Below are 25,267 nucleotides of genomic sequence, written 5' to 3'. Positions count from 1 at the left end.
ATCAGACTAAGGCGGGTGTTGTGCCAAAACGTGACTGTCTTCCAAAAACTGATTTCCGGTATTTGCCAATTTTTAAGTGGACAAAAGGAAGCTGATTGATTATAATGTAAGTACAATAACACAGCTACAAAGATACTTGAGAAACGGGTAAATCTTTAATTTTGTATATAACCCCTTTGTAATACCTGTTCACCAAAGTCTATTTAGCAACATATGTAAAAATGCAATATAATGGATATCACTGAAAATGTCCTCTTACTGCCAGTGTAAGACATACATACAACATTATATACACAATATATATGAAAACCATTATTGTGTGCGCCTCTTGGACAACATGCAGAATAGCATTACTGTTGTGACTTTAGCCACATATGTAGCTCTTGTTGACTTGTTAAGAACCATGTGATGTTTCATGGAGTAAACTATCTATTTATTCAGCATTACATGAGTTTATGGAAACATAAATGTCGCTGATCTTTAAAGGCAAAGTTTTATTTGCTGTCATCATGCATAGCATATTTGCATAATGCATAAAAGGTTCCTGGTTTGTAAATGAAAAGAAACACAAACCCAGCTTCAGGGGAGATAGAAAATACATGACACTGTTAACCTCACAGGAATATTGTAATTTGATAAAGGAGGTTGCCAGAGGAATTGTCTAAATGTGTAAATCTTTGTAAAGTCAACAACAACTGTGCGAAATGGAGAAAATGCAAACACACATGTGATATTTTGTTTCTCCATTCACTCATTCGTTCATTAAATGCTTCTTCTTTTGTGTCTTTACTGATATATTGTGTCACTTTTGGCACACTGGTTGTATATTTGTATGTGTAAATGGCACATGTGACTTTATCATATATATATATATATACACACATATATATATATTTCTTTCTTTTACATGTGATGATAAAAAAGTTGCAGCTCTATTTTGTATTTTTTTCACTCTAAGGTCTTCAGTGGTGCTGAGAATATTATGTAATTTACACAAAAGGGTAGCCTACAGCCTCTCTGGGATCCTCAAGATAAACCTACAATTTATATACCTGAAATGTTAATTATCTTTGTTTTGCTGTGATTTTCTGTCAGGAAGAGTTTCAGAACAAGCTGGAAAAAAACTTGGACAATGTAACAGAAAAGTTGACTTCCATATTTGGTGCGCTGGTATGTGGTTACATAACAAGAGGACTGTACCACTGCAGCACAAGAGGGGAGACTCGCTCTTCATATCGCATGTTGAAGTGATAACTGAACATTGCTTATTGAATAATTCATTTGTTATTATATTATAATACCACTCAGGTGTGGTTTTATCTTAGGTTGGTTTTTTTAGCTACTTTATTAGTTTATATGTGATTATATAAGTGCTGTGTTGAAAAAATTAACCCGGAACTGCTTTGACTTGCCCAGCCTACATGTCAAATCAGTTTGAATATTTTGGCGGTAAAGTACGGAGGCATGATGCCGCGCTTTGGAGTTACATATTATTATGTTACTACTCTTCTTATTTTCGGAGTCTTTTACAAAGGTGAGCTGGAACTGGGTGTCAATGTTACACACGTGCATGGGCCAATAAGCGATTCTTCCCGAAAATACTGACTTCTTCCTCTTCTTTGTTAAACGTGAGGATGTTCATTAAGGTGAACTGGTACTTTGGACTGTTTGGGTTTAACTGAGTATTTAAGTGGGAGGCAGATTTACACGCAGTTGGTTTTTAGGTCTCTTTAGTGTACACGCAGAGGCGTGCTTACGTATATTATCATTATACATCCGTGTCCATGATGGCGCTGTAAAAATGTTGTTAGAGCAAATTTAAGAAGAGACAAAAAGTCCTCTCTCTGTCCAGCGTTTCATCGGGAGAGAAAACGTAATCACGACAAAGTATTTTCACGGGTGCGGGTATGCAGCTCTCGCGTTCAAATTCCTCGCGCATAGTCTGAGCTCTCAGTGCTCTCTCTGGCAGCTCCGCTCTCCCCAAACTGAACTGTGAGCCCGCCATTCACCGACTTTTCAAAGTTTGGAGGGCGGAGCCAAAAAGGAACATGGGCGACTTTCAAAGCAGTACGAAACAACCTCGAGTTGTACCGTGCGGCAACGTGACCGCTGTTTTATGCCGTGTTTGTTCTTGAAAATAAATTAAAAATACCGTCATTTTCTGGAGTGTATGAGTGCAAGTACTAACAACTACCATTAGAATACTTTAATGCAAGGGCAATCTCAAAATCCAGGAGATTCTAAGGCATGTCCTGAAGCATTTCCGTCCACTCACAGTATGTGCAGTTACATGTGTTTGCTGCAGATTGGCCATTAAATTATGTTTTATCTCTTGACTTTTGACATAATTCAATACAGTCTGATGGCTGAGCAGAACTGAACTGAAGTTAATGTGTTTAAGCATAGTAATGACATATCTGTGTAAATAGCAGCCTATGATAAAGTTATTCCTATTGAAAATATTCACATTTAATATATGTTGGAAGCACTTAACCTATATTTACCAACCATATTTATAATAAAACTTTAATGACGGTACATAGACTAATGACTACTGCAAAAACTGACTTTGAATTTAAACAGAAAACTGAAAAAATGGACTAATTGAAAACTGAATGTGCCTCACATCTCAAACTGTATCTCCTACAGCTCTAACAGCAGTGATCCAAACACAGCAGACTGTGCTGGCAGCAATGAGAGAAGATGCTGAAGTCAGCTGTCAGCTCTTGGAGCCTAAAGACGTCGTTCAGGTCACATGGCAGAAAAGCTTACATGACGTGGAGACAAATGTTGCCACCTACAGCAAGCAGTTTGGTCCGAGAGTGAATGATGGCTTTAAAGATAAATTTGAGTTTAAACACACTGGACTACAGAACTGCTCCATAGTCATCAAGAATTTGACGGAGGAGGATGAAGGCTGCTATCGCTGTCTGTTTAACACTTATCCTGAAGGAGCCTTTATCGATATAACCTGCCTCCAACTCTATGGTGAGAACTTTAACCTTCCTTTCCCAACAATAAGTGACTCTGATGACAGATTAGAACTGAAGTTGTAAAACAGCTAACTAATCATATGCAGAGGAATGGCTTATTTCAAGAGTACTGTACCCTCCTCGCAGTACAGAAACAGGTTTAGGGCATGCATTTTCACTGTTATGCAGTTGACACTTAGTTAAACTGCCGGGATGTCTTAAGTAAGTAATGACCTGGGTGCCCTCTAACTTCCTGCTTCTAAATTCAGATAAAATGTGCTTTACTTGGCACTAAGAATCTTAGAAATATGGTTTCTACTCTGGATGGCATTCCCTTGGCCTCCAGTAACACTGTGAGGAACCTTGGAGTCATTTTTGACCAGGACATGTCCTTCATTGCACATATTAAACAAATATGTAAGACTGCTTTCTTCCATTTGCACAATATCTCTAAAATTAGACATGTCCTCTCTCATAATGACGCTGAAAAACTAGTTCATACTTTTATTACTTCTAGGCTGAATTACTGTAATTCATTATTATCAGGATGTCCTAAAATTCATTGAAAAGCCTTCAAATCCAAAATGCTGCAGCAAGAGTGCTGACAGAGACTAGAAAGAGAGAGCAGACTGACTTTTCTACACTGGATCCCTGTTAAATCTAGCTTTGAATTCAACATCTTGATATCCTGACAGCTCACATGCAAGGTCTTGAATAATTAGGCCTAATTTGAATTAAATTGAACTCAAACAAACATAGTTGATATAAATGTGTTTGCAGCTGGTGTGTTTGTAAGAACATGTTGATGATATTTCCTGATCCTTCACAGACCTGCACGAACCTGTTGTTGATGTCAGAGAGTCAAACTTTGCTGAAGAGTGGGTTGTTTCCTGTTCAGCCACTGGTCGACCTGCTCCCACTGTAACACTCAGTGTCTCACAACAAGACCTCAGCTTCTCACAGTACAACACTGTCAGTGTGTCCAACACCAACGCTACATTCACTGTCACCACTACAGCTGTGCTCTCAGGTTCACGTAAACACAGCACACAGGTGGGATGTGCAGCACGAGTGCTCTCTGCTCCTCACAGAGAGGTGATGGTGACGATTCCTCATGATGGTAGTGGTGATGATGATGATGATGATGATGATGGTGAGAAACTCTTGAAGTCATTTATTTATAAATTAATGATTACTTTGTGATTGTAATGTTTGTGTTTCTTCTACCAGGTCTTGATGATAAATCAGGATCTAATCCCAGGAATTTAGGTGTGTTGACATTTGTATGTTTTAAAGTCAGCTTTTCTGTTCCTATTTTGTTTCGATAGATGTTCAAATTTTTATAACTTTCTTTCTCCTGTTTGTCTTAAAGGAGTCAGGATTTCAGTGACTTTATCCTCTGTGGTGTTGGTGCTTGGTGTTCTCATCTTTGTCTGGCTTAGAAAGAAATCTCAGAACAGGTACTCCTCTTAAACCGCGTCTATGTTGCATGTTGTCCTGATAGATTTTTGTGCAGCAAATATCTTCAACCTGTTCTTACAAACACACCAGCTGCGAAATCATTTATGTCCACTATGTTTGTTTCAAGAACTTACCATAGACTTGGAGGCAGGTTCTACTAATGAAGGAGCCTTCAGGATAAGTGTTAAACAAACACCAATAGCATCCTTCATCCTGCTCCGTCACATTCCTGATGACTATGGAGCAGTTCTGCAGTCCAGTGTATAAAAACTCGACTTTATCATTAAAGCCGTTTCGAAATTTGTCTCCACATCGTTTGAGATTGAATGTTGAGATAGGAGAAGTGAAACACACACAGTCTGTGAAACTCTGAATGGTTTCTGAAAAGCTGTTTTCAGTTTTTCTGCATAAATTCATAATTTTCTTTATTATTGTATCAAGATTGTGTATATGAATGTTTCACCATTATTACCTGTCAAATAATTAAAATGGTAGCTTTTATTTTCTCTAAGAGGTTTAAATAAAAACTATGATTTGTGTTAATAATTTCCACTCTGTTAAATCTCATATTGTATTTAATTACAAATATTAAGTAGACTGAACTCAGTTTTATATCAACTTGTTATTAGAAATCAATTGATAAGTTAAGTTACCGGTACTTAAGATTCACAAAGCTGATCAACTCAGTTTGAGCTCAAAATTTTGCTTCTCAGTGTGGAAGTGGAAAATAATATGATTTGAAATAGTCATGGTTTGTCTGTGTGGCAGACAGGATGTTGGACCCAAACACGGGACTGATACGCAGAGAGTAAACTCAAAACTGCAGCTTTATTGCTGGAAAAACTCGAACGATTAATACAACAAACTTAACTGGAAACTGTCTCCACATCATGTGAGATTTTCTGCCATGTGACCTGAAGGACGTCTTTAGTGTCCAAGAGCTGACAGCTGAATTCAGCATCTTCTCCCACTGCTGCCAGCACAGTCTGCTGTGTTTGGATCACTGTTGTTAGAGCTGTAGGAGATACAGTTTGAGAAGTCAAGAACTTTCAGAACTATTGTGAACTGTCCATTTTTCTTAGAGGTCAAAGGTCCAAACTATGGTTTTTATTATTTATTTCAAGTATATCATAAAGCATTTGTGTGAGTTTATTAGCAATAATAAATCTAATACATTTCTTACATTTTCCAGTCTTTCACACACGGCGATTCAGTCGAATGAAACACCTGAAACTGCAAACAGAGACACTGAGGAGTAAGTGACTCTTTATCCTGTGAATGTACAACTGGAACTTTCAGCCTCTGTTGTCACATTTCACTTTCAATCTTTTAAATGTTCTCACACTTTGCTGTAACTTTATTCTCAATCATACAGTAATATTTAAAAAATGTAACTTTTTTGTTTGCTCTCATTTTAAGGACTGATACACAAGAGTACAGGGAAGTCAGACAAGAGACTCCTGAGCAAACTGAACAAAATCATAACCAAGTGTTGTCATCAGCACCTGCAAGAAGACTCATTTTTGATGAAAACTGAAACAAAGATTTGAATGACAGAAAGTATCCCACAAGATGGTGTATAAGAACTTCTTTTATTTATGTATTATTCACATTAATTAATTGTATACTGCCTTAGTGCCACTGGACTTTAGCATGTTTCACATTCATGCAGTTCGACAGATGGTGGGGGCCCGGTAAGGAAGTTGGGGGGAAGCAGACCACTCCACAGGAAGAGTCTTTTGTCTCTTAGGCTTAGTCCACACTACTGCGTTTTAGTTTGAAAATGCATCGTTTTTCTCCGTTTTGGCCTCGTGTCCACACTGAGACTTTTGAAAACTCTCCCGAAAACGCAGACTTTCTAAAACGAAGGACGCATTTTAGTCATGTGATGCAGTCATGTGACCAATTAAACAAAGATAGCGGAGTGCATTATACAGCAGTTGTTTTGATGGCTCTCAATTTTGACAGCCCTAAAAAAGATTCATATCAGTTTGTACATGCTCCAGATAGCTTTTCTTCAAATTCTTTAATTAACACTTGCTTTTGCGCATGCGCAGTGCTGGAACATAAGCGTTTTCGGCTGTTTCAATGTGGACGCACAACTCTGTGACACGACTGAAAACGCTAGTGTGATGAAAACGCCTTTTTCAAATCTATTCAGACTAGTGTGGACGTAGCCTCAGAGACTCTGCTGACCGTCTCTCCACCAAGCTTAGCTTTCTGTTCTTAGTTTTGATTAAAGAATGTTAGCTACCGCTCACCACCTGTCTGCAGGCTTTATTAAATAGAAAAATTCCACAACAACGGTAACAACAAAGAAGTTCAATCCTGAGCAAAAACAAAGGACTACACCGAAAGAAATCATCGTACTGGGGCTTAATTAACTTTCTGTTTACCATAATGAATTTTTTACACAACTGTACCGTGTCTGTAATTATGTAACATACTGTAAATATGAAAAATATGTCTGTTTGTTTTCACTGTGCATATTTTCATGTTGTTGTTCTTTTTAGTGTTCTAGGTTAGAGAAGTAATCAAATATGTAAAAAATACATATACTGCATATAATTGTTTTTGTTTTGTTTTGGCCCATCATGTTACTTTAAATTTTAAAAAAGGGGCGACAGTGTTGATTTATTTAAGTGTGTGATTTATTAATTTATTTTGGAATCATTAAATATATCCATCCATCCATCCGCTTCTGGTTATCCTTTTCAGGGTCGGGGGGGCGCTGGAGCCTATCCCAGCTGTCATAGGGCAAGAGGCGGGGTACACCCTGGACAGGTCGCCAGTCTGTCGTAGGGCCAGCACATAGGGACAGACAACCATTCGCACTCACGTTCACACCTAGTGGCAATTTGGATTATCCAATTAACCTATCCCCACAAGTTGCATGTCTTTGGACGGTGGGAGGAAGCCGGAGGGAACCCACGCAGGGATAACAAAGACCCCGGCCTGATGGTGGAATTGCACTCAGGACCTTCTTGCTGTGAGGCAACAGCTAACCACCGGGCTGCTCAGTGTTGATTTATTTAAGTGTGTGATTTATTGATTTATTTTGGAATCATTAAATATATATCTATATTTATTTATTATGAATGTTTGGCACCTCTCTCTAAAGGGGAATGCCATATTTTAAAAGGAATTATGCGTGTAACTGTAGAAAGATAACAAAACAAAGGATTTGTGAAACAGTAGAATAAATATATATTTATAGTATGTTTCATTTGTATAGTATTCTTGACTCACAAGAGAATATCATGTATTCAATATTAATTTCTTTTCGTTTCAGTTTATCTGGTAACTTTACACTACGGTGTGCAGCTGGTTTTGATGAACATCTGTGTTCAGCAGCTGAAAGACTTCGGGATCTACACAAACAACCTGCAATTTAGTTGTAAATAGATGAGAATATAACAGCTTTCCACAGAGAGACCTCTCACAACAAATGTCCTCTAGCTTAATATCCCATCTGAAAACATGACTTTAGAGAAAATTCTAACATTTCTTTTTTCTTTGTGACAGAAATGCTTTTTTTTTTTTTTAAACCACGTGAAATGTAATAAAAGATAATATGATTCTGGACTGTACTATTATCATACAGGGGGATCATAAAGGCAACTGCGCTGTATGTTATTGCACTTTTAAGTAATAAGTAACCATCAGTTACTGAAAAATTCTGTTACTATGTCCTTATAATCATGAAATATGTGTTTTATCATCAGGCATTATTGCTTCTCTACATACATTACAGAAATTGTTACAACAATTTACCCGGAAGTAGTAGCGGTTTCTTTTGCAACCATATACTGTCCAGCTTTGGCGGTATTTCTGGCGGTACAGCATGGAGCAACAATGCCACAGCTTAGAATTACACATTATATCACTGCCGTTTTTATTTCTGGAGTCTTTGACAAAGGTAAGAAGAAACTTTTATTCCAGAATACCTACGTCTGTGTATGTGACCATACTAGGGTGATCTTATTTTATTTCCAAAAAAAAGAGGACACTTGGCTCAGTCATGAAGAACTTGCTTAAAGAAACATATTTATAACATATTTAAACGATGCTTTCTCTGTGCGGTTAATGAATTGTGGAATAAAATATGTCATATAGGCTTTTACAAGCCAACAAGTGCAAAAAATAACTTAAAAGCCTCTGTAATTAAATAATGGTACAGAAATAATGCCTCATCTGCATAAGAAAAAATACCAGTACTGGGTCGGTACGAGGGAAATTTCTTTTGCAGTTCGTCTGAAAAGATGCACTTGCGCTTTGGGATCTTCTAAACATCATTAGGCGTGGGGACGGTTGGTCACCCTAGACCACACGGACGTGTTACACTCTTTTTTTTTCGTATAATTTGAATTGTGGAACCGCTTTTCAGTGGGTAAGCGTTGAGTGTGATATTACACGAGTTCGTCAAATTTCAAATAAACGCCTTGTTAAGAAACGAAGTGTTTCGTTTACAGCGTTTTAAATTTGAAAGGAGCTACAGGAAAAGTTGATTTTGCATGACGTGACTTCAACAGCGCAGAGTGTAAATAACCCGATTTATTATTATACTTTCACTCATTATTGTATCAAACAAAAGAAAAGAGAAAGGTTACGTTCAGCAAGATGAAGGTTGTGTAAATGATTTTGCTCAGCCTACAGTTTGAGATTCTTCAAATACTTTTGCTGCTTGTCATTTTAAAAGCAGACGCAGCTACCAGCAGCTTTTAAGGTACAAAGCTATCACGTCACTATGTCTACGCGTTATTATGGACATCTGTAGAAAACAGTCATTGGTCATCACCCACAGAACTTTCTTTCTTTCTTTTTATTGCTTTATGTTTCTGTTATCATCACTAAAGTTACTGCCTTTGAAAAATATTTTTATTGCTAATAAACCCACACAAATGTATTATGATATACTTGAAATAAATAATAAAAACCATGGTTTGGACCTTTGACCTCTAAGAAAGATGGACATTTCACAATAGTTAAACATTTATGCACACAATAGTGGTAGAAAAAAAACGAATGTGAATTTGGAATTTGAATTTAGAAAAAGGACAATGACCGGACTTAATAAGAGTGACATGATAATGACAGTTTACTTTTCTGAAAGTTCTTGACTTCGCAAACTGTATCTCCTACAGCTCTAACAACAGTGATCCAAACACAGCAGACTGTGCTGGCAGCAGTGGGAGGAGATGCTGAATTCAGCTGTCAGCTCTTGGAGACTAAAGACGTCCTTCAGGTCACATGGCAGAAAATCTCACATGATGTGGAGACAAATGTTGCCACGTACAGCAAGTACTATGGTGAGAGAGTGAATGATGGATTTACAGATAAAGTTGAGTTTAAATACACTGGACTGCAGAACTGCTCCATAGTCATCAAGAATGTGACGGAGCAGGATGAAGGATGCTATCACTGTCTGTTTAACACTTATCCTGAAGGCTCCCTGACAGGGAAACCCTGCCTCCAAGTCTTTGGTAAGAACTTTATCTTCTTTAACCAACAACAACTGCTTCAGACATTTATGTCAACATTTACTGGACATAAATGTGTTAGCAGCTTGTGTGTTTGTAAGAACATGTTGATAATATCTCCTGATTCTTCACAGAGCTGCATGAACCTGTTGTTGATGTCAGAGAGTCAAACTCTACTGAAGAGTGGGTTGTTTCCTGTTCAGCCACTGGTCGACCTGCTCCCACTGTAACACTCAGTGTCTCACAACAAGACCTCAGCTTCTCACAGTACAACACTGTCAGTGTGTCCAACACCAACGCTACATTCACTGTCACCACTACAGCTGTGCTCTCAGGTTCATGTAAACACAGCACACAGGTGGGATGTGCAGCACGAGTGCTCTCTGCTCCTCACAGAGAGGTGATGGTGACGATTCCTGATCATGGTGATGATGATGATGATGTTGATGATGGTGAGAAACTCTTTCAAAGTTATTTATTTATGAATGAATCATTACTCTAATCTAATGTTTGTGTTTCTTTTTCCAGGGTTAAATGAGAAATCAGGATCTAATCAAAGAAATTTAGGTATGTTAATGTTTGTACTTCTTACAGATTCAGTGTATTGTTACTTTCTAAGTGTTCAGATTCATTTTTTTTCTCCTTTCCCATTTTTTCTCAAAGTTCTCAGGATTTCAGTCATGGGAGCCTCTGTGTTGTTGGTTGCCTGTGGTTTTTTAGCTCCACTCATCTTTCTCCTGCTCAGAAAGAAAACTCAGAGCAGGTACTCGTCTTAAACATTATCTGTGTTGCACTTTCTCTCTTTCATTCAACTGATCAAAGTTTGTGCAGCTTTAACTATTCTTGAATCCTTCAGTCTGTCACACAGGGAGACGATTAAAATACTTGAAACCACAATCAGAAGTAATTCCATCTTTATCATCCGGTCATCTCACATTTGGAAAGTTACTTCATTCTTTTTCACTCTCTGATATGCTGAGACATTTGACCTCTAAGTTTCCTCTAGAGCTTCTTTTTTCTCTCATTTATTCGTAATCTGATGTTTACTACACATCAAACAGTCTCTGATACATATTCTGTTGTGCTGTCTAAGCTGTTAATCTGTCCAGAATACTTTGGTTTGCAGTATTAACAGAGTCATGTTTCACTGTTTTCGTTGTATGTTGAGGCATGAAACACCTTCAGTCAACCAAAGTGAAAACAGGCTTAAAAAGCGGAGACCTGAGAGAAACCAACCAAACCACGATCCAAGCCTTTCACCTTCACTTGCACAAAGACTTACTTTTTAAGAGCGTTGACTTGTTTTTTGGAGCAGGGTTTGCAGCTAGATGTCCGGCTTTTCTGGACGGCACACATGTTCAAATGGACAGCTAGCATGTTCTGAACTCTTTTTAACTGGTCTTAATCTTAATCAATGATTTCAAACACTAGATGTTAGCGGTGTAGCAATTCTGTAAAACCTTTAATACATCGATTGTTTGAACACAACTTTTGCCGATACCTCAAAATTTCTTCAGGGTGAAGGTATATAAAAAACAACAAAACAGTATAACTGTTTTGTTACCAGAGGTCTGATCACTTGATCAGGACTGTATCATGTGAATAATGTATCTTCAGTTTACTTTCTGGATGTACTTAATTTGCAGAGACCAAATTTTGTGTGCATCTGTAGTGTAGTGGTTAGTGCGCTTGATTGAATTGATTGGCAGCTCACACGTTTTTTTACTCAGGAAGAATTTTTGTATTTTTCAAAAGTGAACTGAATGTGATTGAAGTGAGAGTTTAAAGTTGACTTGTTTTGAAATTTCTCTGCTTTTTCACTTTTACAGTGTGATGTTAAGATTTGACACAAAACCAGAATCATATTGATGTGTTGTGATTTGCTTTTTTAATGTAAATTCTTTGTACTATTTTTTTATAACTTGTTTTAAACATTAAACCTTTTATACAATAATTTTGGATGACTGGTTAAACTGCTTTTGCACCCGAATACTCTTCAAATACGAATAACCACAATTAAAATCCCATATTGTGTTCACTTAGACGACAACAGATTTTCATGTGAAATTACACAAACAGACCACATGAGGTCTCTGTTCATTCATGGTGAAGGTATGGAGGCTTTTCAAAATGTGAAAAAATGACATACAAATACACATGTTTATATTTACATTCATGAAGTTTTCAGTTCTCAGCCCAGTAATAATTGTCATGTAAGACCATGCGGGTGTTTCTTGTCAGGTATTGTTGTGTTTTAGTGGTTTTATTTAGTACTTTTGTTTATCTAGAAAAGTACTTTTAGTCTGATAATACAGCAAATCAGAGATGAAGCCTCGACGAAGTGAAATATGAAGATGCTAATTAGGTTACCTGTCTGTTATTTGGTGTGTTAGTAATCCTGAGCCTGTTTAGCATCAGCAGCTCACAGCTGAAAGAATAGTTTTAGGATTTTCATGATCAACCTGCAAATTATTTGCAGTTATATTGAGGCAAAAAATTAGAGATATTTCATACTAACGATTGTATTTTATTTTTCAATTTTTAATTGTCTGTTTATTGTTATGTCCACAGTCAGAAACTGTTTCCCCCCTTCCTCCTCTTGGTGTCTCTGTGGGTTAAAGAAAAGGAAGGAAATCTGTATGATCAGTGGCCTTTACACATTTACCAACGTGAGCATTACAAACACCTCTGTTAGGTCCATATGGACTGTGAATTAAGTTGGCAGGTAGCTTTTTTCTTTATAAAAAGTGGACCTGCATGTTGTTACCTATATTTCAACTGAGTGTAAAAATACAGAATGTCTAATTAGTGATGTGAAGACACACAGAGCAGAAAAAATATACACTTGAAGATAACATGTAAACTTTCATGCAGTAAATTTTAGTCTCTTGCAGAGTTACAACAGCACACATTTTCATGAAGCACGGTAGTGTGTGGGAAGTGATCTCAAGCAAATACCCCTTACAAAGTAGCTCTGTGTAGAAGGTCATCATTTAAAAAAAAGGATAAAGACTCACCGTTAGAGACAGGAGGACAGAATTATTAGCAAATGAGAAAATTTCACTTTTTAAAAGCTATTTCCCAGGAGCTGTTTAACAGAGTGAAGCGCAGTTTGATCTTTGCATTATTTTATTTTTCTCACACAAAGAAAATCATTTTATAAAAATAATAATGATATTAATGATTTTGCTTTTCTGTGTATGACGTGTCCTGACTGATCAAGAATAAAAATTACATAAAGAAGGTTAATCAATTAAAAACACAGGATAAGAAAGTCGTTTTATATTTTTAATGTGTGCACATTTTCAAACTAAACATCCTCATGTTCACTTCCTGTTAGTCAGAGTTTTACTCAGCTTTAGCTAAGCAGATAATCTCTAATCAGAGATCTAATGTCACGGTCTGGCTGGTAGACCGTGGGGATGAGGAAAGTAGGACCCAAAACGCAGGACTCTGCGATGCCACAGTGCACTTTATTTACAGTGAATAGACAGGTAAGTCCAACAATTAAGTCAGAGATGCAATTTGCCAATGGTGCTCATCCCTTGCTCCCAGTGCGTCCCGTGCCGTAGCTCCCTTAGTATGTGTGCCCCCCAACTCGCTTCTTCGCTCGACTTTCCTGGAGGAAGAAGAACAATCCACAATTAGCCACACACGCTAGCCGACTACCAAGACCACACAGACGCGCACAGACTATACCAGTCAGGAGCAGGGCTGGACTGGGACAAAAAATCGGCCCGGGCATTTTGACTAGAGACCGGCCCACCAAAAATGTGACGTCATTCAGGGGTAAAACCGCAAAGGATTCTGGGAACTTGTGGCAAGCGATACTAGCGCGCGCAGGCTTTCAATTGAACTCAGTTACACAGCGATAAAAAGAAACACAAAAAATGGCAAGAAACTGTTGTATTATTAACTGCAATAGCCGGTGTTGTGCCAAAAAGTGATTGTCTGCCAAAAACTGATTTCTGGTATTTAAATTGCTATAAGTAACTTGTTGGGCTATAATATGTGAAACATATGTCAAATGCATCCCTCATGGATGACATAAAGTCATATTGAGCTACAAACAACATTAGTGTAACAAGGTAGAAGCCGCAATCAGTCTTTGGCAGTGACTTTTATATAACCTTTATTTATGCCGTTAAAAAAAGTCTAATTAACATTAAAAATGTCTTTTGTAAGAAGTAGTTGGACAGCAGAAATGGCTCAAATATTACAATAGTTCTGTAAAAATATTTAAAGTGGGGATAAAGGACCGGATTGGTTATAATGTAAGTACAATAAAACAGAGTTGTAAAGATACTTGAAAAAACAGCTAATTTTTTAATTCCATATATAGCCCCTTTGTAAACGCTGTTCACCGAAGTCTATTTAACAACATACGTAAAGATATTACACATAAAAAATACACGCAAACATTGGAAATCAGTTTTTGGCACAACACCGGCGGCCGCCCCGGGTCTCTCCTCCTCTTGCCTCCCCTTTCCCTTATCCACCTGCTGGCCTCCACCACTTGCTGATGTTGCTAAATCTGTGGAAGCGATGCCATAGCTACCACCAAACAATTCAGTTATTTTTACACATTTTGCAGCGTCTTCCTGAAGGGCTTGTTTCTTTTTGGCCCTAATTTTTTCTGCACCTCTTTTCCTTTTTTTGTTCTCCATTTTCTTTAGTTCGTCTATAAGATTGCTAAACAAGAGGGCGGGTGCATCCGACCTCCTCGGCTGTAATTGGTCCAGCCCAGAGTCGATCATGACCAATTGGCCAATCCAACACCTTTCATTATTTATACCCTTCCAAAAAAAAAAAAAAAAAAAAATCAATCCGCCCATAAACACAAAGAATCGCCAGCGGCCCACCGGGCAAATGCCCGGTATGCCCGATGGCCAGTCCAGCTATGGTCAGGAGTAATAATCCCACGTCGACTGTTGCCGCGAGTCCAGGTTAAATACCTCTTCCTAGCCGGGAGGGATGATTACCACCAGCTGGTCAGGTAATCAGCTGCAGGTGGGCCACGGCAACAGCGAAGAGGGACTCCCGATGACGACAGTCGCCCGGACACGCCTCTCCCACGACGCGCGTTTCCGTCAACAGCCCCGAGGACTGGGGGGAGAGAGAGAAGCAGACACACGCACACACACTCTACATACAAACGTGGACAGAACAGTAGACGACACAGATTCATGATTTTTTACTGATTTATCTTTAATATATTAATGTCTCAATTTCCATATATTGATTGTTGGTCAGCTTAATGGATTTTGCCTGTGTTTCAGATGTTGACATGAACATAGCTCATGCCCAGTAATTTCTTTTCTTAAAGCAGCTTCAGTTTAGCCGCAGTTCGTTTTGATCCGCATCAATGACTCTGAAGCTGAAACTAGCCAACAATTTAGGGTCACATGAACTACTTGCACTTTAGCTGCAAAGACATAATAACATCTTAGAATAAATATAAAAACTTCCAAACTCTCTTTTCTTTATGGACAGGCAGTTTCTTTTAACCACTTTAAATGCACTTGCTAAAATAAATAAATATCTATATCTATATATATATATATAGATAGATAGATATCCTGTGACTCAATGATCTGAGGTGTTTCGCAGGAACAATAACCCATTACTTTCTCAGCCGTGCATTTCCTTTCAGTTTAAAGTTTTAGCGCTAAGTGAAGCCACGATGTCGCATCTTGGACTTTCATTTTATGTTATTGCCCTTTTTTTTCTTGGAGTCTCTGACAAAGGTGAGAACAAACTATGTTAATACGCCTGCATGTATATATGTGATGTATTTCAATCTCATGTTCGATAGTTTCCCGATCAGTCTTACTAATTTTCTAATCATTTGAATTATGTGGATTTATTATTTGGAGATATTCTGATAAATGAAAACTTGAGTTTGTGTAAACAGTATAATGCAATAACTTTAAATAATGTGATGATTATTCTGTCAAAACAAAAGGAATAAGTTATATTTAGCACGGCGAAGTAGAGAGTAATGTGAAAGAAGTAACGCTGTTTCTGATAATAGCATGTCCACTGTGATGATGAAAAGCGCATTCTCCCAATTAGCACAAATTAGCAGATCAAAAACAATCACATGCGCTGTAGAGGAACAGAAAAACTGCAGTAATGGAGCCGCTTTCATGCACGTGTTTCTCCCCAGAAACAGCACAATGACTCAGAGCAACGAGAGGCAGCTGAAAGAGAATCAGTGTGTTTAATATGGCAACAGGATACACCTGAGTGTATCCAGTGTCATGGCAACATCTGTGAATAGTTGTGTGTGTTATAGTTTTGGTTTTCTTTTTAATACATTTGCAAGAATTACAAGCAAACATTTTCACTTTGTCACTCTGGCGTATTGTGTGCAGAGTTTCAAGGTAAAAATGAACTGAATGAGACAGTAACATGACAAATGTAAAACAAACCACTGTGGTTACGTTCAGAACAGACTGCTGCAGGGAGACGTGCCTCCTTATTTATGGTGACCGGGCTTAGGAGACAGAAGCATCAGATGGTGATTCTGCTTATTAACATTTCATAAATGCTCCAGTGTGATACAATAAAGCGAGTAAACTGACCATTCTTCCATCAACCCTATTTTTCTAGTCTGCCTCGACTCTCTGAATATGTGTTACAGTCAGGTACCAACGTAGCTAGAAGGAACTACAAGAAGCAGTAGGGGTTTTAGATACGGGCGACACGGGCGGTTGCCCGGGGCGGCATCGTGGTTTTTGCATCACGACATCGGCAAAAAAAAATAAAATTGCTCGTACTCATGCTGCCCCGACATCAGCCAGCGCATACTGAGAATGGCACAGGCACCGATCGGTTTTCTATCGCCCATTTGCTGGGAGTAAGGGCGCCCTCTCCTCCCCGTGCCTGCTGCTTGCTACACAGGGAGGAGAGGGCGGGGCGGCGGGGGATTCTCTGGCTGGCTGGAGCAGCATTTAATAACCAACTCGCAAAATAAAACAAAATAAAAACAAAACAACAAACACGAAAAGACCAGACATCATGATACAGACTTATAATTTGAAATTCAAAATTCTGTAGGCCTACACGAAACGTGAGCGCGAGAGCTCTCGGTGCGCCTGCTCGCTGCTGAAGTCAAAGTAAACTTTATTGTCATCTCCGCTACTTACAGTCCAGTATATAGAGAGACGAGACGACAAGGCTCCAGTTACAGCAGTGAAAGTAAACAAACAACAAATATAAGAAGAGCAAGAAAATAAATATACACTTTAGGATCAGGGGTAAAGGGATCAATAACAATTTAAAATTTATAATTTACAGTTTGATGATTTAAAGTCTTACACACAGCCCGTCGAAAGGGGAGGGGGACAGCTGCTTCCAAATAGAGCACATTTCATTCATAATGTTGTAAATCCAAGCCCATTATGTATTCATGATTTGAATCCTGGGTTGTGTGAAATCCCAGAAATAAACGACAAAGTGAATCTGTGAACTAAGGTGTAGGTCTGTTAGGTTATGTTGTGGTGATCCTCGAGTTGGGGGATTTGTGTTCATACTGGAGTGCAAAATTAAAACCAAGATGGACAAGAAAAGTTCAAAGCCATCAGGTGCTCAGGTTAGAAAAAAGAGAAAAGAAGAAGAGAAAGGAGCAAAAGATGCAGGTAATCAGATGTGTGATTAGATAATGGCAGGTCATCCTGAAACAATCAGAATCAGAATACTTTATTAATGCCTAAGGAAATAATGTGGGTTACAGCTGCTCCAAGAAGAAATGGTAAAAATAGCAACAGTAACAGACTAAACTCCAAACAATACATTATGTTACAGATTTTAATATTAATTAGTCATTGCCAATTGTTGATTTGTTCTGTTCTCATTGTATGAGGAATTATGATGGCTGTTTGGTAGCCGTTTGCATTTTACTCAGCCGTTTACTCTCTCTCTCTTCATATATGTGTGTCTGTGTGTGTTTCTCTGGCGAAATTCAGTATGGTTCCGACAACAGTTTAATGTTAATGTATAATCCTTAATATGTTTTATGTGTGTGTGTGTGTGTGTGGGGGGGGGGGGGGGGGGGGGGGGGGGGAGCGCGCCAGAGGGAGTGTTCGCCCGGGGCGCCAAACAGTCTAGGACCGCCACTGACAAGAAGGTAACGTCCTGCTGTAGCTCCAGGCTGCACATGTTTATATTATTGTTATTATTATTATTGCCTTTCATGCTGTTGCAGCTATTGTATGTGATAACCCACTGACTCCTACACAGTGAAACTTTTGTTTCCTCTCTGCCAACTAATGTGAGAGTTTGCTGTTGAACCATAGGCTGAGCAGTTCAGTTAACATTTTATACAAAGTGCCAATACCAGCTACCTATGACAACTACTGAAAAACATAAACACGTCCCTACAACAAGCACATGGTGAATGTACTGTGATCTGTGACTGAACCTGCCCTGCATCGCGCAACCATCGCTACCAGCCAACTAATGTGACGAAGACTGAGTAGCCTACGCCACCTGGTGGTACACATGTACACTGAGCATGAGAAGCTCGGGGTTAATGAGCTTTAGATTACAAATGAATCTCTGCACAGATCAGATGTAGGAGAAGAGTCGCGTGTAAAACTCAGACAGTTGAACAGCTGAACGACTTGTAACTGCAGATATTTAGGGGAAAAAATCTTTTAAAAACAATTAAAATGTTTGAATGGTAATTGGGGTTTCACGTGTGTACAAACAGTCTGTAGGATTGTGCTGCTCTTGACCTGGAAAACGATCTGAAGAGAAATCGAAAGTGTTCAGTGCAGCCGCTGTCTGTGCTTTTAATCCTGTCTTGTTATTATTTAAGATTTCTGTGCTTCTGCCGCTCCTGGTAAACTCCGCTTTCACTCTATTCCCGTCCACTTGTCAATCAATCAGCACTCGACCAACGCTATCCCTGTCCACAGACATGCAGGTAGTCTCTTGAAAGACTGAACAGGAGCATTGATTGGGTGGAAAGCCCACTCTGTCAGAACGAAACACTTTAAGCGTAATTGATTGTCCTCAAGCGCGTTCACATCTCCGTTTGGACAGCGAACTGAGAGATGGGGGCGGAGCTGCTCCGACTTTCAGAGCTGGAAGTGACGTGAAATGTTGAGCAACTTGACTCCACGCGAGCTGTACGCATTTGATTGGACCAAACTCAAGGAACTACAGAAGCAGGAACCTGGAGTTTAAATGAATGGCGAGTCAATGAAATGTCCTCCTTTGGAGTTTTATATTATTTTCTTGCTGTTTTCATTTCTGGAGCCTTTGACAAAGGTGAGAAAAAACTGTGACAGTATGTGAGTTAGACCCTTTTATAGAATTGACTTTTATTTTTATAGAGTAGAGGTCACTAAGGTGACCTGAGAATTTAGATTATGTTGTGACAAGTACAACCACCGACAGTGTCAAAGTATATTTTCTGTGGTTTCTCTGAGTATTTAGGAGGGATTAGTGACGGTCACGGGGCTGTTGGAGCTTGTTTTTTCTTTTGTGTGTGTGTGTGTGGGGGGGGGGGGGGGGGGATGAATTAATCTCACTCTGAATCAATTTTCAATATGTGAATGTCATAGTTTGAAAAAGTAATAAGGTCATGCAGCTTATTGTTAGTGTCGACCGGCAAAGAAGAAGAAAAAGTAGAAGAACAAGAAGGGCAAAAGGGACAACGTGGAAGTTGTGATATTATGTCAGCTTACAATCTAAAGAAGTGTAGACTTGATGGCTAATGATGCCCTGAGTGACATTTGTCTGAAAATGTTTGCACAGGTTCATGCCATAATCCACACAATTTATTATTTATCAAACATGGTAATGTGAGAATTGTTAATGCTGAATTCAAGTGTAATATATGAGTTTTTATAATAGTCATTGTGAATTGATAATGTTGTTTTAACAAATGTTTTTTTAAAGAACTCAAACAGAGAAAGTGCATATGTCCTCCAGTGAGTCATTTATTGGTTTAGCTTTAAAATTTGGAGATTTTCCTAAACTGCAAACTGAAAAAAAAGTTTGACCTTGATCTTTGATGTATGACCTCTAAATAATAATAATAATAATAATAACTTTATTTATAAAGCGCTTTCAAACAAAGTGCTGTACAACTATTTGAAACTAAAAAGATAAAAAATAAATAAATAAAAGCGATACATAGCAATACAGGTAAAAGACACAATACAAATTAAAAACAGTAAAAATTTCAAAACTAAACTGACCTCTAAGCATTACATACTATTGTATGTACTTTAACTGTATGTTATGTAATATGATAAGTCAAATTTGACCTTGGGCGCTAACAATGAAGCTCAAAACAGCCTGTTTTTTCTAAACAGCCTGGGGGTTTTTTTGTTTTTTTTACATTCCTTGGCATAATTATAAGTCTGTCTATGGAGACATCGGGATGAATCTTACATCTAATGTATTACGTAGCCTGAAAATCTTGCCTTGTGTCTAAAAAGGGTGGATAGTGATCTGCACATGTGTGTGTGCACCTCTATGGTTGTGTTTGGGGTGTTGCAGTAGAACTAAAAAAAAAGTGTCAGTGTGAGGCTGAAGGTGCAAGTGTGTGTTGCAGGAACTGGGATAGCCAGTAACACTGGGCCTCATGTGTCAGCAAGTTGGACTTGAACATTATATTTAAAGTGCCTCACATCTTGATCTGTATCTCCTACAGCTCTAACAGCAGTGATCCAAACACAGCAGACTGTGCTGGCAGCAGTGGGAGAAGATGCTGAATTCAGCTGTCAGCTCTTGGAGACTAAAGACGTCCTTCAGGTCACATGGCAGAAAATCTCTCCTGATGTGGAGACAAATGTCGCCACCTACAGCAAGTACTTTGGTCAGAGAGTGAATGATGGCTTTAAAGATAAATTTAACTTTACATATACTGGACTACAAAACTGCTCCATAGTCATCAGGAATGTGATGGAGCAGGATGAAGGCTGCTATCACTGTCTGTTTAACACTTATCCTGAAGGCTCCTTCACAGGTACACCCTGCCTCCAAGTCTATGGTGAGAACTTTAACCTTCTTTAACCAACAACAGGAGACTAAAAATAATATAGTGGATTGATGTGATGATATCTCCTGATCCTTCACAGAGCTGCATGAACCTGTTGTTGATGTCAGAGAGTCAAACTCTACTGAAGAGTGGGTTGTTTCCTGTTCAGCCACTGGTCGACCTGCTCCCACTGTAACACTCAGTGTCTCACAACAAGACCTCAGCTTCTCACAGTACAACACTGTCAGTGTGTCCAACACCAACGCTACATTCACTGTCACCACTACAGCTGTGCTCTCAGGTTCACGTAAACACAGCACACAGGTGGGATGTGCAGCACGAGTGCTCTCTGCTCCTCACAGAGAGGTGATGGAGACGATTCCTGATGATGATGATGATGATGGTGAGAAATTGTTTCAACATCACTGATTTATAAATTAATGATTACTCTGTGATTCTAATGTTTGTGTTTCTTTTTCCAGGTTTGGATAAGAAGTCAGGATCTAATCAGAGAAGTTTAGGTGTGTTAACATTTGTGGTTTTAAAGCCAGTTTTTATGTTCAATTTTTTTTGTCATTTGATAGTTGTTCACATTATTGTGTCCTTCGATCTCCTGTTTTTCTCAAAGGAATCAGGATCTCAGTCATTCTGTCGTCTGTGGTGTTGGTGCTCTGTGTTCCTGCACTCATCTTTGTCAGTTATAAAAAGTGATCTCAAAGCAGGTACTCGTCTGCTGATATTACAGCATCTTTACATATTTAACTGTTGTCTGTCACACCGAGAGTTCGTGGTGAATTATAACTGAAACAAGAAACACTCAGGAGTAAGTCTCTCTTCATCCTGCCAGACTGCACTCGGAAAGTTGCTGGTTTCTTTTTCACTCTTCAGGATTTTGTCACATTTCAATTCTTTCCAACTTACCTTTTACTTTTCTACTTTCTTTCTAACTCATCAAACCCCGTCTTTGGTTTGTCTAAGCTATTGTTCTTTGTTCAAAAATATTTTTATTCAGCAATATTAACACAGTGATGCTAAAATGTTTTTGTTTTTATTTTTAGAACTGGACCATTTTCAGTCAAATGAAGGGACACTCAGACACTCAGCGGCAGAAGGCAGACACCTCCTGAGGAGTGTCAGTTCATTATGCCAGAATGTTACTTTTTTTTTTATCTCAGTACTTTGTGCTGTTTATTTATTTTTTGTATATCTTTGAAATGGTGCTGTTTATAAAGTCATAAAGTCATATTTTGGTGTTTTGTCAGATATTTAAACATTAAGTTACTTGAAATGCGAACTGTGAAAATGAGCATGAGTGGCTAACATGAACCTTTCTCATCAATAACTTTGATTAAATTGATTTCATTGATTCAATTGATACTACCAGAGACAACTACAATGAAAACTGCACTGTGCTTTTGTAAATAACAACACTTTTCCACCTGAAATTGCAGAAAATGGCAGCTGAAGGTCTCTGTTTGTTCACTGTGAACATGTTATGCTCAATTTATTACTACGTGTATTGTTAAAAAAACAACACATACATTTGTGTTCAGTTACTCAGACCAGGAATATTTATCACCTTAGTGATGTAAGACCATCCTAGTGCTAGTCAAGTATTGTTTTAATAATGTTTTAATGTTTTTTTTATCTGCTAACATTGCACTGCTCATCAGAAAGTGTAAAGAAACATTTGACGCTTTTGCTTCTTCTCTGTGTCAAACTGGACTTAATGCAAAACACTCCTTATTGTCTCCATGTAGTTTTGCAGGTAAACTATCTGTTGATATGAGTTAACTTTCCACACATAAAGACAGCAATTTTCAGGCTTACAGTTTGTCAGTCTAAACACATGCAGGCTGCTGTTATTCTCACTGTACTGCTGACTGACACATTTTCAAAGGTAAATAAATTTCACAAAGTCAACCTGCTTGTTTTTGTCTTGGTTTATTTCAGATTTCTACAAAAAATGTTTTCATCAAACAGATGATCAGATGGATGCTTTTGATTGGCGGCACATGCACAGCTGCACGTAAAATTGTTTGTTTTACATATACTGAACACACATAAAAAAAACAATTTCGTCCACTATCTGAAGTGAAGGTGGCAGACAAGCCCAGACCAGGTCAGCCAAGAGATGCAGTTGTATTTCATTAAATGTAATCTCTCCAGCGTGACCTGGGGCCTCCTCCCGAAAATTAAAAAAGAAAAAGAAATCCCAGTGTTGTGCCAAAAAGTGATTTCCTTCATTGGCTTCCTGTTAAATCTAGAATTGAATTCAAAATCCTGCTCCTCACATGCAATGTCTTAAATAATCAGGCCCCATCTTATCTTAATGACCTTGTAGTACCATATCACCCTATTAGAGCACTTCGCTCGCGCTCTGCAGGCCTACTTGTTGTTCCTAGAGTATTTAAAAGTAGAATGGGAGGGAGAGCCTTCAGTTTTCAGGCCCCTCTTCTGTGGAACCAGCTTCCAGTTTGGATTCAGGAGACAGACACTATCTCTACTTTCAAGATTAGGCTTCAAACTTTCCTTTTTGCTAAAGCATATAGTTAGGGCTGGACCAGGTGACCCTGAATCCTCCCTTAGTTATGCTGCAATAGATGTAGGCTGCCAGGGGATTCCCATGATGCATTGAGTTTTTCCTTTCCAGTCACCTTTCTCACTCACTATGTATTAACAGACCTCTCTGCATTGAATCATATCTGTTATTAATCTCTGTCTCTCTTCCACAGCATGTCTTTATCCTGTCTTCCTTCTCTCACTCCAACCAATCACAGCAGATGGCCCCGCCCCTCCCTGAGCCTGGTTCTGCTGGAGGTTTCTTCCTGTTAAAAGGGAGTTTTTCCTTCCCACTGTCGCCAAAGTGCTGCTCATAGGGGGTCATATGATTGTTGGGTTTTTCTCTGTATCTATGAAGCGCCTTGAGGCGACATTTGTTGTGATTTGGCGCTATATAAATAAAATTGAATTAAATTGAATTAAAAGCATCTTTGATCTGTGAAGTGTTCTGTTAAATAGATCATTTTTTTCCTTTCGTACTTTTGTTGCCGATTGACGGATATTGGGTTGTACTACAGTATTGTTGCTGTGACTTCAAGTATAACTACTCTATAGAATAATAACTGTTCCATATTGCGCCTGTTTAGTTGTAATTTATCTCTAAATGTGACTCACTCAGTGTTGCATATTTTAACCTGCTATTGCTCAAAATGACCACCTGGTCATAAAATTTAGAAGAAGAATATAGAATAATCCTTTAATTGCCCCACAAAGGGAAATTTGGTTGCAACAGCAGCCAAAAAAAAGCACATATTCAAACAGAACAGGACACAGAGCAGAAACACAAGTTTTACATATTTACATCATGGACAATAGTTACCAAAGTTACTGTACAGTTATTAAAATTAAAGTACAGATGAGTGGTAAACCCATGTTGTTGTCAGGGTCCTGGGTTTTTTTTGACCCCGTGTTTTGAGTTTTTTATGTTTTTGTCATTATGAATTCTGTATTAAGTCCTCAGTGTTAGTCTTTAGTTATTCTATAGGGTCTAGTTTCTTGTGTTCCTTGTTTAGTAATTTTCCCTCTGACCCCTGTGTCTCCCTCTGTGTGTCTAAGTGGATATAGTGATGTGAGTATTGTGCTTTGTTCCCACTCCTTGTGTTCTGTGTTTCCTCATCCCCTCATGTGCTCCTCCATGTTCTCTTTCTCCCTCTAGGGCAGTGGTTCTTAACCTGGGTTCGATCGAACCCTAGGGGTTCGGTGAGTCGGTCTCAGGGGTTCGGCAGAGCCTCCGCCGTGACATGCACGGCTCATTTTGTGCACCAGTAAAAAACAGATCTATGTCTTGAATTTGAAAAAAATCATATTGTATTTTTCAGTAAAGAGGGGTTCAGTGAATGCGCATATGAAACTGGTGGGGTTCGGTACCCCCAACAAGGTTAAGAACCACTGCTCTAGGGTGTCTCTGTGTACTTCCTGTTTTACTTTGAAGGTCTGCGTCTCATGTTAGTGTATTCTACTTGGCTTCCTTGTCTCGTTAGTTCTGATTTCTCCGAGCTGTGTCTCCCCTTCCCCGATTGCCTCTGTGAATATATAAGCCCTGTGTTTTCTCCTGCTGGTTGCTGGTTCATCTGTGATGTCTCCACGAGTCTCCCTGTGTTCCTCTACATGGCTTCAGTTTCATGTGTTTAGATTTTCCCAGTTTAGTTATTTTTTTAGTTCCTGTCCTCGCCACTTCCACTTAAATAAACTCTCTCCTCATACCAACCTCTGCGTGCACTTGGGTCCTCACTTCACCTTCACAGATCTGCCATCGCAGCTGTGACAGATGTAGTGTGCGAACAGAGCAGGAT

At 38.7% G+C, this 25,267-nt stretch overlaps 3 protein-coding genes across 3 annotated transcripts; all 3 read left to right on the top strand.

Annotated features, from left to right (window-relative positions):
- The first annotated feature begins 1,447 nt into the window (after nucleotides 1-1,447).
- Nucleotides 1,448-6,540, top strand: LOC102792751 (nectin-3-like). Its single transcript, XM_087835625.1, has 7 exons — nucleotides 1,448-1,534; nucleotides 2,650-2,988; nucleotides 3,802-4,125; nucleotides 4,203-4,241; nucleotides 4,345-4,432; nucleotides 5,626-5,688; nucleotides 5,853-6,540. Exons 1-7 carry the CDS (start codon nucleotides 1,465-1,467, stop codon nucleotides 5,968-5,970), a joined length of 1,041 nt encoding a protein of 346 aa, XP_087691751.1. The 5' UTR covers nucleotides 1,448-1,464; the 3' UTR covers nucleotides 5,971-6,540.
- A 1,713-nt stretch (nucleotides 6,541-8,253) lies between these two features.
- On the top strand, nucleotides 8,254-11,811 carry LOC118456052 (nectin 1a-like). The gene is made up of 6 exons (XM_087835622.1): nucleotides 8,254-8,352; nucleotides 9,578-9,916; nucleotides 10,048-10,365; nucleotides 10,442-10,480; nucleotides 10,577-10,676; nucleotides 11,082-11,811. Exons 1-6 carry the CDS (start codon nucleotides 8,289-8,291, stop codon nucleotides 11,200-11,202), a joined length of 981 nt encoding a protein of 326 aa, XP_087691748.1. The 5' UTR covers nucleotides 8,254-8,288; the 3' UTR covers nucleotides 11,203-11,811.
- A 7,261-nt stretch (nucleotides 11,812-19,072) lies between these two features.
- LOC102792355 (OX-2 membrane glycoprotein-like) lies at nucleotides 19,073-22,827 on the top strand. Its single transcript, XM_087835624.1, has 6 exons — nucleotides 19,073-19,192; nucleotides 20,586-20,924; nucleotides 21,013-21,315; nucleotides 21,395-21,433; nucleotides 21,541-21,634; nucleotides 21,971-22,827. Exons 1-5 carry the CDS (start codon nucleotides 19,129-19,131, stop codon nucleotides 21,621-21,623), a joined length of 828 nt encoding a protein of 275 aa, XP_087691750.1. The 5' UTR covers nucleotides 19,073-19,128; the 3' UTR covers nucleotides 21,624-21,634; nucleotides 21,971-22,827.
- Nucleotides 22,828-25,267: the final 2,440 nt, after the last annotated feature.

Source organism: Neolamprologus brichardi, chromosome 23 (genome assembly GCF_056152115.1).
Source record: "Neolamprologus brichardi isolate AB-2024 chromosome 23, ASM5615211v1, whole genome shotgun sequence".
Classification (NCBI taxonomy): domain Eukaryota; kingdom Metazoa; phylum Chordata; class Actinopteri; order Cichliformes; family Cichlidae; genus Neolamprologus; species Neolamprologus brichardi.
This window is presented reverse-complemented; position numbering and strand designations above follow the sequence as displayed.